Source organism: Talpa europaea, assembly GCF_964194135.1.
Source record: "Talpa europaea genome assembly, chromosome: 2".
Lineage (NCBI taxonomy): Eukaryota > Metazoa > Chordata > Mammalia > Eulipotyphla > Talpidae > Talpa > Talpa europaea.
In genome coordinates this window covers 57,880,098-57,896,848 of record NC_140068.1, presented here as the reverse complement: position 1 = coordinate 57,896,848, position 16,751 = coordinate 57,880,098, and the positions used below count along the sequence as shown (strand labels likewise).

Below are 16,751 nucleotides of genomic sequence, written 5' to 3'. Positions count from 1 at the left end.
GGTGTGATATTCCTGAACCACTGAGTATAATGCTTTATGCATATACAAGATAGTAATAAGTACAAATTAAACTAGTAAGTGTCTTGTCAATGTAGTTTTTGAAAGTTGGGGGCAGCTGGATACTAGGAACTTTTTTTTCATCATAACTATAAGTTATTTTTCATCATACAGGTATCTTTGTATTACATACCACAAAGAATGTGAAATTTACAGAATCACATGGGTCTATGAGAAAATAGACCAGTATATTAAGTTAAATAAAATGTATGCTGCTGGAAAAAAGATCCTGGAGTATTTATCAATGGCATGGGTGTCAATTCTCATGCTCACATAGTTGCTCCTCTGACTTTTCCTCTCTGAGGCCAGGGCTGGCTGTACCATTATCTTGTCTGGCTTCTCTCCATCATCTGGCATGTAGTTGCCCAAGTAGTTCACCTCCCCGTCGCTGTAGCTACCATCCAGCAGGACGGCTCGAAGATGAGGGAGCCCACAGGTGCAGGGAAGCTGTGAACAGACAACACACCCTGGGATGCAAACTCAGCTTCACCTCTCAGAAGCCCTTCTAAAAACACTGCAGGGGCGGGGGATGCGTTGTCTTTTTCTAGTTTCTTTTAGTCCCAGTTAGGTATAGGGATGGGAAATATTCTACAATAGCTGGTATCTATTTTTGTTAAACTGAAGACTGTCAACTCTTAGGAAACATCACATTTATCATGATTAGATAACCATGAACTATTCTCCATGGTATCATAAAGTAATATGAGTCCTGATAAAAATGTTTACAGAGAACATTGTTGTGAGAGGGGATGAGGGGGAGGGAGAATGTGACAGGTTTGGCTTTGTGAAGCTAGTTTAATCCTACATGGTTAAACTATATAGTTAGAGTTTCTGGAAGAGATAACCACTGGGCTGCCAACAGGAGCAAGACAGCCTGGCGGGAAGGAAGGTGGGTCATCTGGGAAATGATGGGAGATGTATGAGCTCACATATGAAGGGAAATTTTCTAAAATCAAGGATGTGTTTCCTTGGAAGGATCTTTATTACACCTCTATGAATTATCATTTGTATCACTAAAGTATGAACACCACCAAGATTAAAGTGACCGTGTCTACATTAACTTGGCTTAGCAGTCCTTGGTATATGGTAGGTGGTCAACAAATGCTTACATAGCAATGAAAGATGTAACCTGGAGTAAACATCACACTTCTGAATATAATTTTTCTTGTTCTACACACCAACCCAGTAAAGTGGTAGAGGAGGGGGTGTCATTGTATAGAGGTCTGATCTGCCCGAAGTCAGAGCTACACCAGGCTGCTTCCCTGCGCGGACACTTCATGGTAAAGTCACCTTTGCCCGCAGCTTGCGTTCCTTCCGCTCCTGCGCCGTGGTCAGGTAGTTGACGGCTGCGTACTCCAGCACCGAGAGGAACACGAACACAAAGCTGACCCAGAGGTAGATGTCCACGGCCTTGACGTAGGAGACGCGGGGCATGGAGGCGTTCACGCCCGTGATGATGGTGGACATGGTCAGCACCGTGGTGATGCCTGCAAACAAACACAGAATGAGAGAAAGGCACGTTATCTTCACCAAACACAGGATGGCTTCATACCTCTGTTTTCCACCCCTCCTCTCCCTTCAGCCTAGAATGTCTTCATCCCTGTCCCCCGGTCCAGCAAACAGGTACTTATCCTGCTCCTCTACCCGTCATGCCCACCCTGAACCCCCTCAGCAAGTTCACCTGCAAATTCATCACAGCAACTGCATGTTTTGTCTTTCTGCAGAACACCCAAGCCATTACAGCAGGAAAATATTTCCATTCAACTGTTTAAAACAAACATTACATATGTGAGCAGGTATGTATGGTTTTTTGTGAGAGTCTCCAAAAGAGAAAGAAAAAAGCAGACAAGGCTTATTTTAATAGTTGTGTCCTTGTTGCTGATGTGTAGAACCCTGGAACCCTGGGACTGTAGGGTCAGTCAGCTCTCAGGCCTCTCTGGCAGCCACCCCCATCCTGGCCCTACCTGCCTATTCAACATTAGACCTTGAGGATTCAGAGGTCAAGATTAGCAAGGTTAATGTTAACTTCATTTATAGGAGACATATTTTTAAAAATAGAATGTATATTTACTTAACATAGTAAATATTTAAGTGATGATAGAACAACTATTAAAGGACAGGGCATCTTTAGGGAAATGTGTCCAGGATTAAGCTCAAATTATTCTCAAAAAATTCGCTTGACAAACACCAACTCACAGGGCTCTGAGGTCATTTTAAGGCTCGGCTCCAATCCAGTTTCACTAAACCTGGATTTACCTTTGCAGTACTTGAAGTGTCTGAGCAATGGTAGTGTGTGTGATTGAGGGGGTACAATAATCAAAGTTGGGATGAGAGTGGCTAGCAAATATTGCTTGTGGAATGCTTACAAAGGAGGGATGCTTAGGCTTGAGTGTATGTAAGAATCACTAAGAAAGCTTGTTCAAAATGCAGTTTACTGGTTCTCTCTGAGATTCTGATTCTACAGAAGCAATGAGACCCAGAAATCTTCATTTTCAACAATTTCACTCAGAGATTCTATCACAAAAATATGTTGGGCTACCTTTTGAAAACCCCTGTTAGAGAGCACCCCTGCGCAAGGACTGTCCACCCCAAACGAGGCTCTAACAAGACTGAAGGACCTGGAAACAGCTTTACTACATTAGTTTTTACTAATAGTATTTTATCTGCAATGAATAACTGGAAGGTTTTCCAAGTTATCATGTCAACAGAGGTTTAGTATCAATTTTAAATGAATGCTCTTATCTGGAAGGAATTGTATTTTCAGAGGACTGGAATTTGCACTGGTGATGTTCCTTACCTAAGGGGACTCTGGCAGGCACAGCTCTGCCGTCGATCCAGAAGGACACCCAGGACAGCATGACCATCAGGGTGGCGGGGAAATAGGTTTGGAGCAAGAAGAAGAAGATGTGGCGATGCAACGTGAAGTTAATGTACAGACGGTTGTACCAGCCTGGGGACACAGGAAGAAAAGCAGACATACACCATAGCTGCACAGCTCCTTCATAAGAAAAATATATTCAGGGAATCATAAGTGCTTTAGACGCATCACCAGAACCTTACCACACCTTTATAAAGTGCTCTAGCATCATTGCTTGTTAACCCACACCGTGTGGGAGAATCCACTCTAAGTAATCTTTGACCTTGTCTTAGACACAAAAGAGATCCCTTGACCAGGTCTTTTAGATTCCTGTTACTCAAAATATGGGGTAGTGCCCAGCAGTGGGAGCAGCATCACCTAGGAACTTGTTAGAAATGCAGACTCTTGGGTCTTACCCCAGATTCACTGAACCAGAATCTCTTTTTAGTAATATTCCTCAGTGTGACATTACTTAGAATTGGGACTGTTAGAAGGTAATTATGCTATGAGTGTAAAACCCTCATGAATAGGATTATGTCCTATAAAAGAGACCCCAAAGAGCCCTCTTGTCCCTTCTGTGATATGAAAGTATAAAGAGAAGCCAGCCATCTATGAACGAGGAAACAGGTACTCACTAGACACTGAACCTGCTGGCACCTGGATCTTGGACTTCGCAGCCTCCAGAACAGTTGTTTAGGAGCCATGCAATCTATGGTATTTTGCAATAGGAATCTGAACAGACTAAGACAAGAAGGGAGGCTGCATACTAGGATCAAAGGAGCCAAGACTCAGGGGTGAGGGATGGAGAAATAGATGTGCTGCATTGGTGTGGTCTGCTGGAAGGAGAAGAGTGCCCTCTGTTATAGTGTAAGATGAGCAAGACTGCAGCCATTTTGAGAAATAACTGCCATCTCAGAAAGGCACAGCTAGGTTTCGTTTCGGGGCAAAAACCACAAGCCAAGGGTAAACGAAACCTAGCTGGCACCATGAGAGCTATCCAATCAGGGTGGACCCTGCCCCAGGTGTGAAAAGTCCCGGCATCCTGTCAACAAAGTACAAAAACAGCTGGTTGCTCTGGGAGGGGGTCCCTCTCTCAACCTGGTGAGACTGCTGTGTCAGTACTCCAGGCAGAGTTGGGCCCTAGCTTAAGCTAGCAATAAAGCCTTTTTGCTTTTGCATCTCTGGCTCCGTGTGGTCTTTGGGAACCCCGGACAGAGTTGAGGTGCCAACTCCTAACAATAGATTAGAAAGACCAGAGCACTCAAAGACTTGTCCTTCCCATACATCAATCATGTAATGTTTTAGCAACAGAAGTTACATGAAGGTTTGAGAACATCCTCCTGAAAGGTGATAGTCAGGAGAGAGCAAGAGATAGAGCAGATGAGCCTCAGCTGTTTAAACAGCACAGTCTGCCAAGAGCGAGCCCGCAGAGCAGGCCCTGGGGCCACAGGAGGTGGCAAGTCTTTCCAGACCCTTGGTTCAAAATAGGGCAACATTGTCCACTGGAACATGCACTAAGGTTGACAAGAACATCACCGGGAGGCCCTTGAATGCAGTACAGCAAGAGGTGATTGCTTAGGAGTGGAGACCTCAGAGGGGCTGGCTAAAGCAGGGAGAATGTGATGGCAAACAAGGGTTTCTTGTCTGTAGCGAACGGAGTTCTGGTAATGATATGGGGGTGAGATGCCAGCTGCTAAACTAGCCATGTAATTATCTCAAATAACCCCCCTCCCTGGTTTATGTTTGAGTACTTATTAATATTTTCTATGTTCCCACTTCTGATGCTTTGGGTGGTATAAAAAAAAAATCACCTCCACCCAATGTTTGCTACCTCTAGACCTGATTTAAGAGCCTCATCTTTGGTTTCCAACGCATGTGACATGCAGATAACCAATTCACACCTTTCCTAAAACAGAGAATAGCCCACCACAGCCATGCTAGAGCCCCCTCTCCGGGGTCTTCCACACCCACCTGTGCTGCTGTAAAAGGCCAACCTAGTGGTGGTGTGGAACTCTTGAATGAGGAACTGGGAGAGGGAGATCCGCCCGTCTGCCTTTAAGGAGTCGTTGCCTTTTTTCCAGTACAGCATGAGGTCGTCCTCGGTATAGGCATCTGAAAAGATGGGCCGCAGTGTTGTTAGGAGAGTGGATGCTCATGGGTCTGTGTGTGTGCGCTGGTTGAAGAATAACAGCCGCCACACCAAATGTGACAGCAAGCAAATGTGGATTTATTGAAGCAAGAGGAAGGAACTCGTGACAGCAGGGGGCCCTAGGGAGGACACCCGTTTACTCCAGCCTGTCTATGACTATATCCTGTCAGACTTCCTGTTGCCCAATGTGCCAGACTATTGATTAGGCACTAGGTGGCCAAGAAGTTTCGTGGTGGTTGTTTTTCTGTCCCCCAATTATCCTGTAACTGGATCATACTCTAGGTGGGGGCTAGCTCAGCAACATTTCAGTAAAACACTTCTATTTTCCTGGGAGCTGTTTTATTCCTTCTGTTCTATATTGTTTAAAATCACTGTCCCATGTCTCAGCCTTTCCCAGTCCCCAAGTTCTCCTGGTGTCAGTTCCTCTCAGCATCAGTCATCCCGGGTGGGAAGGCAGGCCTCTGGTGGGGGATCTGTGGGAGTTTGCCTGCTCTTCCACACAAGCCATGAGATTGCAATATGATCATCTGAATAAACAAACTGCAGTCTAAACAAAGCAAGGCAAAATCCAAAAAGATGAAGTCAGTTCTCCCCAGTCTTCCAGAAGTCTTCAGAGCAAACCTCTCAAACCTAACTGCTCATAATTCTGGTGGAAGGGTTCAACCCACAATTTAATTTGCCATTTTTAGGTTCAACTGTAGGAAGCACTATTTTTAAATATCAGAAATAAATACCCACCATTGCAAATGGATGGAAGGGTGAGTAATCTAGCCCTTTTCTTCCTTCTTTCAAGTATAATTATGCATTCACTAATGTTTACCTTTAAACAGCCTCAGGCAAGAAGGGCTGCATACTAGCAATGAAGGGTCCTTACAAAGACAGAGCAGAACAGAACCTTTCTCTGCAGTCCTCCAGTTGTTCCTCTGGAGCAAAATCCAAAATCCAAGTGATTCCCCTTGAGAATCAATCCTCTAGGCTACCATCACCCCGCCCACTTTAGGGGCTCACACTTATTACCCCAATCTGGACAAAACCTACCTGTAAGTCCCGGACTGAACTGAGGTAAAACACAACGGAGCTGCAGGTCTAGGCTGATCATGTGTAAACATTTCTTTCCAGTGCTCTCTGATGCTGTTTTATTTCTGTTTTCTAACCTTTGACCTGTGTGAGATCAGTTGCATGTGTCCCCGGGGTTTGGCTGTAAAACCCAGGTATCCAGTGACCTACCAACCTACTGTTGCTGTGAAGATGCTCTTTAGAGGTGACACCTACAACTGTAACAGGGTGGTCCCCAGGAAAGGGGGAGGTTCCCTGCCCCACCCAAGGGAGGGTGGAGCTGAGCAGGAAGAGGAGAAGCTGAAGAAGAGACGGAGGAAGGAGCAGGATGGAGCCAGAAGGAGACCTGGAGGAGGCTCATGGAGCCTAGAGACACGTAAAGAAACTGTGCTTGTCTTTTGGTCGTGGACTGGGTGACACAGATGTGGGTGAGACCCGTGGGGAGGTGACAATGGCAGCTTTTATCTTGATGTTGATTTTGCTCTTTTCCTTCCGGGCTTGTCCGGTTGTTTGTGACCCTTTTCTGTGGGTCCCCACTGGAAGATGCTTTAGACTTGGGGCAGGCTTTGGGGTCTTGTTCTGGGCCAATCCCATATGGATGGACTTTTACCCACGAGGGGACGGGTAACTTTGGGTGCTTCATTTAGAAACTAGACTCTTTGCCTTACCTGTATTGTTTCCTAGTTTTATTAAAGTTCCTTCCCATTAAAGTCTCATGTGTTTTGTGTTGATGCGGCGGATGGCAGAACCCATTTAGAATAGGCAGGTTTGCGGGGTTTGGGCTGCCCCTCTCCCTGTCCTATAACACAACCAGTGCACTTTATTCAGTATAATCTGGGTGGACCTGATCCAATTAACTGAAGGGCTTTAAGAGCAGATCTGAGTTTCCCTGAGGAAGAAGAAATCCTGCCTGTAGACAGCAGGGTCAGTGCCCCAGCATGTTTCCCCCGAGCCTGCTCTGCAGATGTCAGACTAGCCATGCCAGCCAACCCTCAGCCCACTGTGAGCCATTCCCTTGTACTAAGTCTCCTACTGTGGCTGGCTGCGCCTGAGTGTCTCAACCACCACTCATGCTCACAATGGCGGTTTCCCTGTGCAATTGTTGCCAAATTTATTTTTTCCAAGAAAGCCTTTCCTCAGTGGAAATCTTACTCAGAAAAGCAATAAAATAGATCAAAACTGTGGTTGGCTTGAAAGGAGACCTGCCTTTGCTGACCCCTCTTTTACTGCCACCCAACACATACACAAAAGAGCTGTTGCCTAAGGGAACTGTGAAACGTGCATATTCCACAGACCAAAGTTTCAAACTATTGCCACGGGCCATTGAAAGAATCAATTATGGGAATAGAAGGTCTTCGTCCCAAATTGGTTCCTAATTTTAAAAAGTACGCTGGATTTTAGCTTTGATCTAAAAGATTACTTTTAAAGCACAGCCATGAAGAAGGAACATACGCCAATTCTGCTGCTGAATTCCACAGAATGACTTATGAGCTGTGACCTGATGTCTGTACAAGTCTACTCACAGCTTTCAATCTCCAGCGAGCACGTTTGTGTGTCCAGGGGAAATCGGCTGAAGTCCATGTTGCACATGGCAGTCACTGTAACCCTAGAAAGAAAAAGACAAAATCCAGGTTTTCAGGGGCTGCGGAACAGAAGTGTAAGAAAGACCTCCATTTCCTTCCAGTTAACTGCCTCCTCCCTATAATTCATAGTCAGTGGGCTGGGAATTAGGTAAATCATGGACTTACTCTTCAGTGTTTATGTCTGACCTCAGGATCAGTGTGAAGCAAAGAGAATGTGTTCACTAACTCCTATCACATTCAAGCATTTTAAAGGTCTCAACGATTTAAGAATGTGAAATAAAAACTCAAATGATGTGGTTTAACAGAAATCATTGGCACATATATTCTTTTATTTTAGATAAATACAAGTTGTTCTGTTCTTTTGTGATTTTACTGATAGTCAATATTTGTGCACAATGTTACATAAATAATATTAGCATCTTTTTTTTTTTACAATGTTAGTATTTGTATATTGTTAGTACTACTAGTGGGCATAGGTGTTTTTAGTGGATAATTCCATGCAATAATGGAAAAACACACTGGAAGATCTTATTGTACCAATGAGCAAGCACTTGCTGACATCTAATGGTTTTGTTTCAGGCTACTGCATCAGAGAATAAACAAATACAGATCATTAGTCATAGATGAAAGATCTTCCAACCAGTGGAAAATTCATTGCAGGGCACGATTAATGGTCATGGACTAGTACTGAACATACTTTTTCCCTTTCATTCACATAAATTGGTTCTGGAAATTCTCTGGATAATTCATGGCCCAAAAGGGAAACAAACATTTTTAATGTAAATGAAAATTTTAAGGAAAGGAACTTTTTTAAAACTAAGTTATCCAAATATTTGCCTTATTCCCTCCCCCCACATTCTATTTCAGTGAGGAATGCTTGTGTTCTCAGAGGATTGCTAGCAAATGGGTAGTTTCACCTCCCCTAGAAATCCTGACAAAGAGGGTGTGTTGGGTGGTGGGTTCAGAGTGGCAAATGACTTGAACACCTAATGGGTGGGCTTCCCTTTCCATGGGTGCATCACCAGCAAGAAAGAAAACATGAACCAAGGTTGGGAACTCTTGGAGCTAACTCTGGGGACATGACATGTCAAATGCAGGAAGTATTTGCTGCAAAAAAGGACTGAATAGCTCCTCTCTTTGTATCAGGTACAAGAACAGATGTTTTTTGAATCACCAACTCATGAGACTGGTTCTTTGCACTCAACTTGATGCTTTTCCACTTGTAACTCACACGTTGAACTAGCAGTCTGTGGTGTAGTCTAACCCAGCTTAGGACAGTGACTTAATATCATTCATCTTTATGCCCCAGACCTTAAGGTAGGACCTGGCAGAGTTTTTATTTGCACGTCTCTGGAGTCACCCTCACACCCTGAGAAGTCTTAATAGAAATCTGTTGAGTGAATCAATGAGTAAATGAGGTTAAATAATGATATATTTGAATGTATTTTAGGAGTTAACGTGTTGCTGACAGTATTGACAATACCCAACCACTCCATGTTTCCCCCCAAATAAACCTAAAATTGGTAGTCTTCAGTAATGTAAGCCTTTTTATTTCATTTAAATCAAACAAACTTATGATAATATTTGAAATGAAAAATTCAACATCTGTTTTTCACTACTGGGTGGTTCACTGACTTGATCCTGAACATACAGGGGGGTTTTCATTCTCTTGCTTTCTCTGTTCTGCCCCCTGTGTGTACATCCCATGGTATGCTGGAGTAGATGTTATTGGCTCATGAGAGCTGATTGCTAGATTGTCAGGAAGTTTGCAAACATAGTCATTATTAAAAATTAAATTAATAAACTTAAAATTGAATATGTTACATTAAACATAAGAAACATAAGAAATTCTCAAAATGCATCACCTCCTAAGTATTTAACTACTTTTTACTATTGTCTGCACTGAAGTTGGTAATACCATTGTGTTCACATGGAAATGCATGGCAGGACACCATTATGTAGAATTTTCAGCTCTGCTTTGGTGACATCAGTTTGGTAACTTCATCAGTCAGAACAGGAAAATTTACACTATAGAAATAGGAAAATGCTGCAAATCAGGGCTTGCTTTGTTGTTCTATTGAATGTCTAGATTTAAGAAAGTGATTGTCTAGACTTAAGAAAGCAGATGAACCATAAAATTGCATCATGTCTATCACCATTACATGTGAATAATACTAAACATTGAGGAAATATTCTTCTGACATTTGACAGCTATTACCCAATTCAGCAAAGAAGTTAATATAACTTTGATGAATAAGTGAAGTACCTACATAATTTTTCTTTATTTCACTTTTGTCTTATTAACATAAATAAAAAACTCAACCAACATTTATCAGATCTGCCCTCACTTGTCAGGTAAAGGAGCAAATGCTTATAAACATTTATGTATAATCTGATTTTTTAAAAAAATATATATATTTTTTAAAGATTGATTTATTTATTTATTTATTTATTTATTTATTTATTTATTTATTTATTTATTTATTTATTTATTTATTTATTTATACAAGCACTGGATATAGTCAGAAGAGCGGGAGGGTGAGAGAATTCACCAGAGCCAGAGCAGGGAGCAGAACAGGCAGAAGAACCGAAGTACACTGCTGAGGGGAGCAGCCGGCGGCAGGAGAGGTCTGCACGCCATGTGGGACCCTCACCCGGTGGCCTGGGATCGAACCAGAGCTGCGGAGGCTGCGGGCAGCTTCGCAGCCCAGCACTCAACCGCTGTGCCACCAGGGGAGGCCCTATAATCTGATTTTTGTAGCACTATTATGGGCAATAGAATTACAAAAAACGATAGCAGGATTTTATAAATAGAAAATCATCTTCTTTGGTACTGGCTGCAAAAGCAAGATGACAAAGGGAAGTCATTATTTGAAAAGCATAGTAGGACACACACACTATTAAAAGCCAGAAAGCAAAATTGTAGTGGAACCAATGATTTTCTTGTTTTAGTCAAATGATTTGCCTCTCTCCCCATGTTCCAGGTGTAAAGGATGCTGCAGGGAAAAGGCTCAGAAGGAGGGCGGAGAAGGGCCCTACCTGAGGCTGTAGAGCACTGTCCCATCGGGCTGGACCCGTAGCATGACATTGTCTGTGGTGGTGTCATGGATGAAGGAGCGCTTGGAGTGCACGAAAAACATGTCGGGGACCCAGATCTTCTTCACCAGCCGCCCGTCAAACGTCATGCTGAGGTTGTTGGTGCTGGGGAAAGACAACCTCTCGTCCTTCCAGTAGTGCCGCAGATAGAGGGTCATGGTGAAGTCCTGCAGGCAGAAGGGCAAGAGGGGAATCAGCAGGACATTCTGCACCCCTGTGGTGCCCTCATCTGTCTGGAAAGGAAAGTGAGCTGTGTGAGGTCTTACCTTGCAGTTCCTGGGGTTTACCTCAGTAGGAGGAAGAGAACTTTGCAGAGGAGGAACTTAGCCAGGGTCCTCTATAGGGGGTGTCCCTGCACCCCACCCAGTCCCCTAGCATTGGCCTCTACACTCAGAAGGCAGCTGCTGCCAGCACTGTGACCTCTGCCTAAAGGCCCTGGGCCCACAGGCGGCAAGCAGGCAGTGTCAGTGCATCAATACCTCTGGAAGCAACCCCCAACAGAGTGGAGCTGAGTCAGGGAGGGGGTGCTACATAAGCACCCCAACACCCTGGGCTCTCAGTTGAGATAGCCCTGAAGTTGGTAGTTGTTTTGTGCTTCCTTAACTTCCCTGTGTCACCACCCCACTCTCTTCTGTTTCCTGGGATCATCTCCCAAGTAAAATACTTGAGCTAGATGCTTGTCTTAGTTTGGGAACCCAAACTAAGATAAGGTCCTAGAAAGTCCTCTAAGGCAAGCAGTTGTAGAATTGTTCATTTTTTGTCTAAGCCCACGAAAAAAAATTTTAAGACACACTTTTTCTTCTTCTGCATTTGCACAACCAGACACAGAATCCACACTAGCAGATGTGTCTGGTTACTTGGCAGCGGAAACCTCAGATTCACTGTTTATGTTTGAGAGTCTCTGCCCAAAGAATGCATCCCTGTGGCAAGAGCCTGGGCACTAGATGGGGGAAGATCAAGGCAATCAGCTGGCTCGGTTTCATACCAGTTGGGTAGTTTTGGGCAAGTATTTTAACCTTTCTGAGTCATCTGTAAAATGGGGGTGGATGTCCACACTGCCTGGAGAGTAGTGAGACCCAGTGAATTCAGGCATGCCAGCTCTTGGCCCACATAGGTCCTGTGTGGATGCCTCTGGCCATGATCTCAGTCAGAGAAACACTTACCATGTCAACCTCTGAGATGCTGTCCAAGCTCTCTACCTGCACATCCACACCAACAGGAATAGCCGGGCCTGAGGACAGAGCATGGCAAGAGCATTTATTGCTTTTAGTTTTACTTTTACTATTGGAATAGATCAGTATAAAAGTTCCTCTGGAGCCTTCTTATCTTGTCAGATTTGAAGGTTTGGTGGTCCCACATGCCAAGCTGAAATAAAATAAAAGATAAAATGATGCAATCATGGGCTGGATCCCTGGAATATTCCAGTAAAGGTCAAAATAAAATTTTTTTAGTCTGAATCATCCAGGTGATCCTGGATGATTAATAGATAACATTCCTCCTTGGCTACACATTCTGATCTAAAGGTACAGTGAAGACATAAGTGAAAGCTGGGTCTGACCTGAGGAGCTAATCCTTATATGAGGCTACCCACTTTATGCTTCATATTTACCTCCTGATTTTGTGCCTTATTTCATCATGGAAGCCAATCTCTGGCACAAAAAAGAAACTGCTTGGTAAACATGCATCCAGAATCAAAGTCATACTCAGATCATTGAACAAACCTACACATCTGCATCTTCACCGCATGATGGAACAGCTTCTGGAGGGGACATGATGGACCAGGGTAGCCTTGGAAATATTAGATTTTTTTTTTGCATTTCTAGGCTATTCAAATTTAATATTCATAAAGAGTAAGAAAGCACTATAAAGGGAGTAGATTCCTGCTCATTTCCCTCCCTGAGTTCTGGCAGAGTGTAATCATGGAATATACTTGGATCATCAAGGAGTGAAGGGTGGGTTTGGGTATAACACTAGAGTATGGACTAGATAGAGACCCCTTCCAGAACCTGCTTGTTCTTTAGGCAAAGGTAGCTGGAAGAAATAAAAGACATGAGAATGAGTTCTAAAGTAAATATTTTTCCAGGAAAAAGAAACCCATAGAGGAAAAAAAAAATCCTATCTGACACTTAGGGTTGAGATGTGGCAGCTGCACCCTAAGCTTGCAAGGGCTTTGGTATCCTTCTGCAGTAAATCATTATTTTCTCAAGCTATTTTTATTTAATTAAACCCAGCAGACCACACTCTGACCTCAGATATGTACCCAGAGCTCTCTTTGCTAGCTCCCAGAAAGTAAATTTAGTTCAAGGTTATTTCAGACCATTTTCTGCAGGCAGCTGCAAAGGGAGGAGATTACTGTCCCTTTTCCTCCCCTCGCCTGGTCTTCCCCTTGCCCTTCCACAGACAGCTGCTGGGCTCCTGATCCTAAGCCATCCTTGTCAGGAGTGGTGGTTCGAGGACAACTCAGCTGGGCTAACCTGCCCCCGCCGAAACTATGCTCAGCAGAGCCCAGGAGAGACTGGGCAGGGCAGGTGCAGATTTGAACATTTGGTGGTCCCACATGCCAAGCTGAAATAAAATAAAAGATAAAATGACGCAATCATGGGCTGGATCCCTGGAATATTCCATGGCCTGAGACATCCACACAGGACACAGGGCAGACGCTGTGCTTTATGCCTTGTGCTTTATGAGGCAGGCCTGGTCAGGGAAGAGTGAAGTTCTTGGCTTGGTTTCTGCCAATGGACAGTTAGACCCCAAGAAAGAAGATGATGCCCAGAGGGCACAGCTCCTACCTCCAAAGCCAGGCCTCATGCTGAAGTCATGGTCATCTATCCTCAGAAGCTGCTCTGACTTTGTCAGTGGAGATTTGGTGATGTCAGGACTTCGTTTCAGAATTGGGCTGCCAAGGGAGAAAAATACAGATTGATCATGTATTACAAACAAGTCAGATTAAAAACAAAGAAACAAAAAGCCGTGTGCATTCAGACTCAATCCTGATAGGTTTGCTGGAATGTGTTATTTCCCTTTTTGAGTTATTGCATGTCCCTTTTTCCTTTTTCTGGGTTACTTGAGAAATGAACTGTCCCAGAAGGTCCAAGATAGTAGTTTAGGAGTGGTGAAGAGTTTTAAAAATACCAATGCCCAAGTCCCACATCCAAGATTCATATTTCAGCAGCCAAAGAATGAGGCCTAGAAATTGGTATTTTTAAAAAAGCTTCCCAGATAATTTTCATGTGTAACCAAGGCTGAGAAGTGCTGGTCCCACAAAGTGCCTTTGCCATTTGGGGAGGACTTGAATGGCAGGGCAGATGGGAAACCCATGAAAGCCTTTTGATGAGCATTTTCCTAGGTGAAGATGTTGGGATGAGCTAAGTCTGGAGAGAAGGCTGCTACCTGGGCGACAGGCCATCACAGTTAGTGGTCAGCAGGGCGGAATGAGGCCAGAGGCCACCAGGGGCAGCATCTTCTTCCTCTCCAGCACCTCACCCTGTGCTGATCCCCCAGGGACTCTCAAACATATCAGTTGACTGAAGGAAGAAATCAACCCCTTAGATGGGGACCTGAAAAAGGAGGTGGAGGGATCCAAATAGGACGCTGGAATGGAAATTGAGCCTGGCCCAGATTTACTTTGACTTTGGGTCAGCCTGAAACAGAACTAGTCCCACATAGCAGAAAGCTGGATTTCTTTTCAAATTAATAAACATTTCTAACTTCTCATCATTTTCACCAGGGATAAAGAAAACTGAAGTTCAGTTTAGACCTGTGGCTGATAAAGAACTAAGAGTGAAGCCCACTCTACTGCCTCTATTTCCTATCAGTAAAGAGAGAGTGCCGGATTAGCTTTTCTCCAAATGTCCTTTTTTATTGATGTGTGTCGGGCACACAGTGTGCAGGCATGCACTGACATTACCATGGGAGCTGCCTGGTGAGGCCAGTGGGGAAGAAACAGCCTGGTTCTATCTGAGCCCTCACTGGGCCCCCTGACTGATCCAGCCAGGGCAGCAGGGACTCCACCGGCAACCTGCAGGCTGCTGACATGCAGGCAGGTCCATCCCTGCACCCTCCGTATTTGCTAAAGGGGACAACCTAATGGTCTTCTAGCCAAACAGCTTGAAGAAAGATGCTTTGTTTTCTTTAAAAAGATTTTACAAGGGATCCACACATCTTGCAGAAATAATTAGAACAGAATCATTCTCACTAATTAGAGGTCCCATTGGTTATTTGAGAATTCACAATTTGTTCAACCTAGGATGCAGACATCAAATAATTGCCCTTTTTAAAATGTGCATACATTCTTTTTCAAAATCTGTCTTTCACCTAGGACAATTCATAAGAGATTTAAGAATGTGCATTGGTAGCACATTTTAAAAGAAAGCATAATTCCTATTTCCTAATAGGGGGAAACAAGAGAACAAAGGGAAAAGGAGAAAAAAAATCCACATAAAACACAGTATGATTCCAGAACAATACTACAAACTTACTTTGCACGCCCTCATCCCCTAAATCCTTTGTTCCTAAAAGTGCACTCACCTGCCTTTCTTTGACATCTCGTGTACTTCTCTTCCTGGCCAATGCACTCTGCTTCCAGTGGCCAAAACCCATCCCCACCACAAAAGGAAGATGCCAACTTTCATATTCTGGACAGCCAGTATGGGTTTCCAGACAGTTCTCTCAAGAAATAGCAAAAAGGAAAAGGGTGTTCTTTTTCTCTCTTATGACATTATTGGTGTGTTCATTATTAGAAGGATGTTTACTCATGCAAGGGGAAAAAAAAATCAATCCACAGTATGTAATCTGAAGAGCAGGAGAAAGCAATTTCCACTAAACCTATAAATCCTCCTACGTCAGATGTCAGGGATTTTCTGAACTGCGGTTAAAGTCCTGTGTCCCTGTCACACAATTATTTTGGCCAGTCTAAATTAGTTCATCGTTAGAAATAGTGAACCTGTTAGCGGAGGTCTATATTTTCTGGCCCGATAAATAGAAGGAAGTGAAAACAGATCAAAGAAATTTCCAAAGTGAGAAAGGCAGAGGGGCTGAAATGCTTATGTGCCAATGTTAATGAACTCCTCCCTGGATCTATTTTAAGCTTTCAGCCATTATTATTTGCTTCAGCTGAGGGCTGGATTTGGCCATCTCCTGCCCCCACTCCTTCCTGTGGCTGAATCCCTGGAATCTCAGGACACTACCTGGCAGGAATGTCCAGATGGCTGAAGTTGGAAAAGCAAGGGGACAAGAGGCTTCTTGTGTCTTTCTTTCGCACAAAAAGAACTCCATTTATCAGTTGTACTATTTGTATTATGAACTATATCGGAATTTTCACATTCTCAAAATACCAGTAATAAATTAGCAGTAACTATGAAGTCTGTGTTATGTATAAGCAGTTTCAGGGGGGTGTTTTATTTTGGTTTGGTGCAGTTCAAAGACTCTTTTATCAGCAAAGGCTAGAGTGTGTGTCTTCAACAAAGAAGAGCACTCTCAGGACCTTACAGGAGTATGCCGCAGGGTACTTCAAGCTTTGGACTCCTTAAAGCTCAGCTGACTGGGCTTGAATAACTTCCAGAGCATATTGGCGGACTGAGTCAGGATTTCCAGGACTCTCTATAGCCAAAAAAGCAGTCATTTGCATAAAACTGCTAACCCAAATTTCATCGGAAAAAGAATTAATTACAACGGCTATACAAATTGATGGGGGAATTTTTTCAAGGTTATTTGGACTCCTGTTGATTTGTTGTGATGTTCTATACCCTAGATATTAAGGAAGGTGTTATCCTATCTGCAATTCAAATACCTTTGTAAATTCTGCTATTGTAAGCTAAAATGAAGTATTATTAAAAATAGATCTTTATTTTATTTTTTAAAGATTTATTTATTTATGCATACAAGAGCTGGGGTACAGGCTAGTGGTGTGGGGGGGGTGAGAGGATTCACCAGAGACAGAGTGGGGAACAGAACA

At 43.5% G+C, this 16,751-nt stretch overlaps 2 protein-coding genes across 2 annotated transcripts in view; both read right to left on the bottom strand.

Moving 5' to 3' along the window:
- Window positions 1-225: 225 nt before the first annotated feature.
- LOC311166985 (gamma-aminobutyric acid receptor subunit rho-1) lies at window positions 226-15,438 on the bottom strand (the record flags this gene model as incomplete). The annotated part of the gene is made up of 9 exons (XM_084227714.1): window positions 15,326-15,438; window positions 13,588-13,694; window positions 11,962-12,029; window positions 10,742-10,965; window positions 7,643-7,725; window positions 4,886-5,026; window positions 2,855-3,007; window positions 1,348-1,544; window positions 226-504 (listed from the first exon to the last, which is right to left on the bottom strand). The coding sequence occupies exons 1-9, from the start codon at window positions 15,427-15,429 to the stop codon at window positions 226-228; spliced, it is 1,356 nt and encodes a 451-aa protein (XP_084083840.1). The 5' UTR covers window positions 15,430-15,438.
- Window positions 15,439-16,322: 884 nt separating this feature from the next.
- The window catches only part of LOC311187263 (gamma-aminobutyric acid receptor subunit rho-1-like), a gene marked incomplete at both ends in the record, with an annotated part of 12,160 nt that continues 11,731 nt past the window's right edge, over window positions 16,323-16,751 (bottom strand). Inside the window, one exon of the mRNA XM_084258573.1 lies at window positions 16,323-16,396. Within this exon, the coding sequence (XP_084114699.1) occupies window positions 16,323-16,396 (74 nt within the window). The remainder of the gene's footprint in view (window positions 16,397-16,751) is intronic.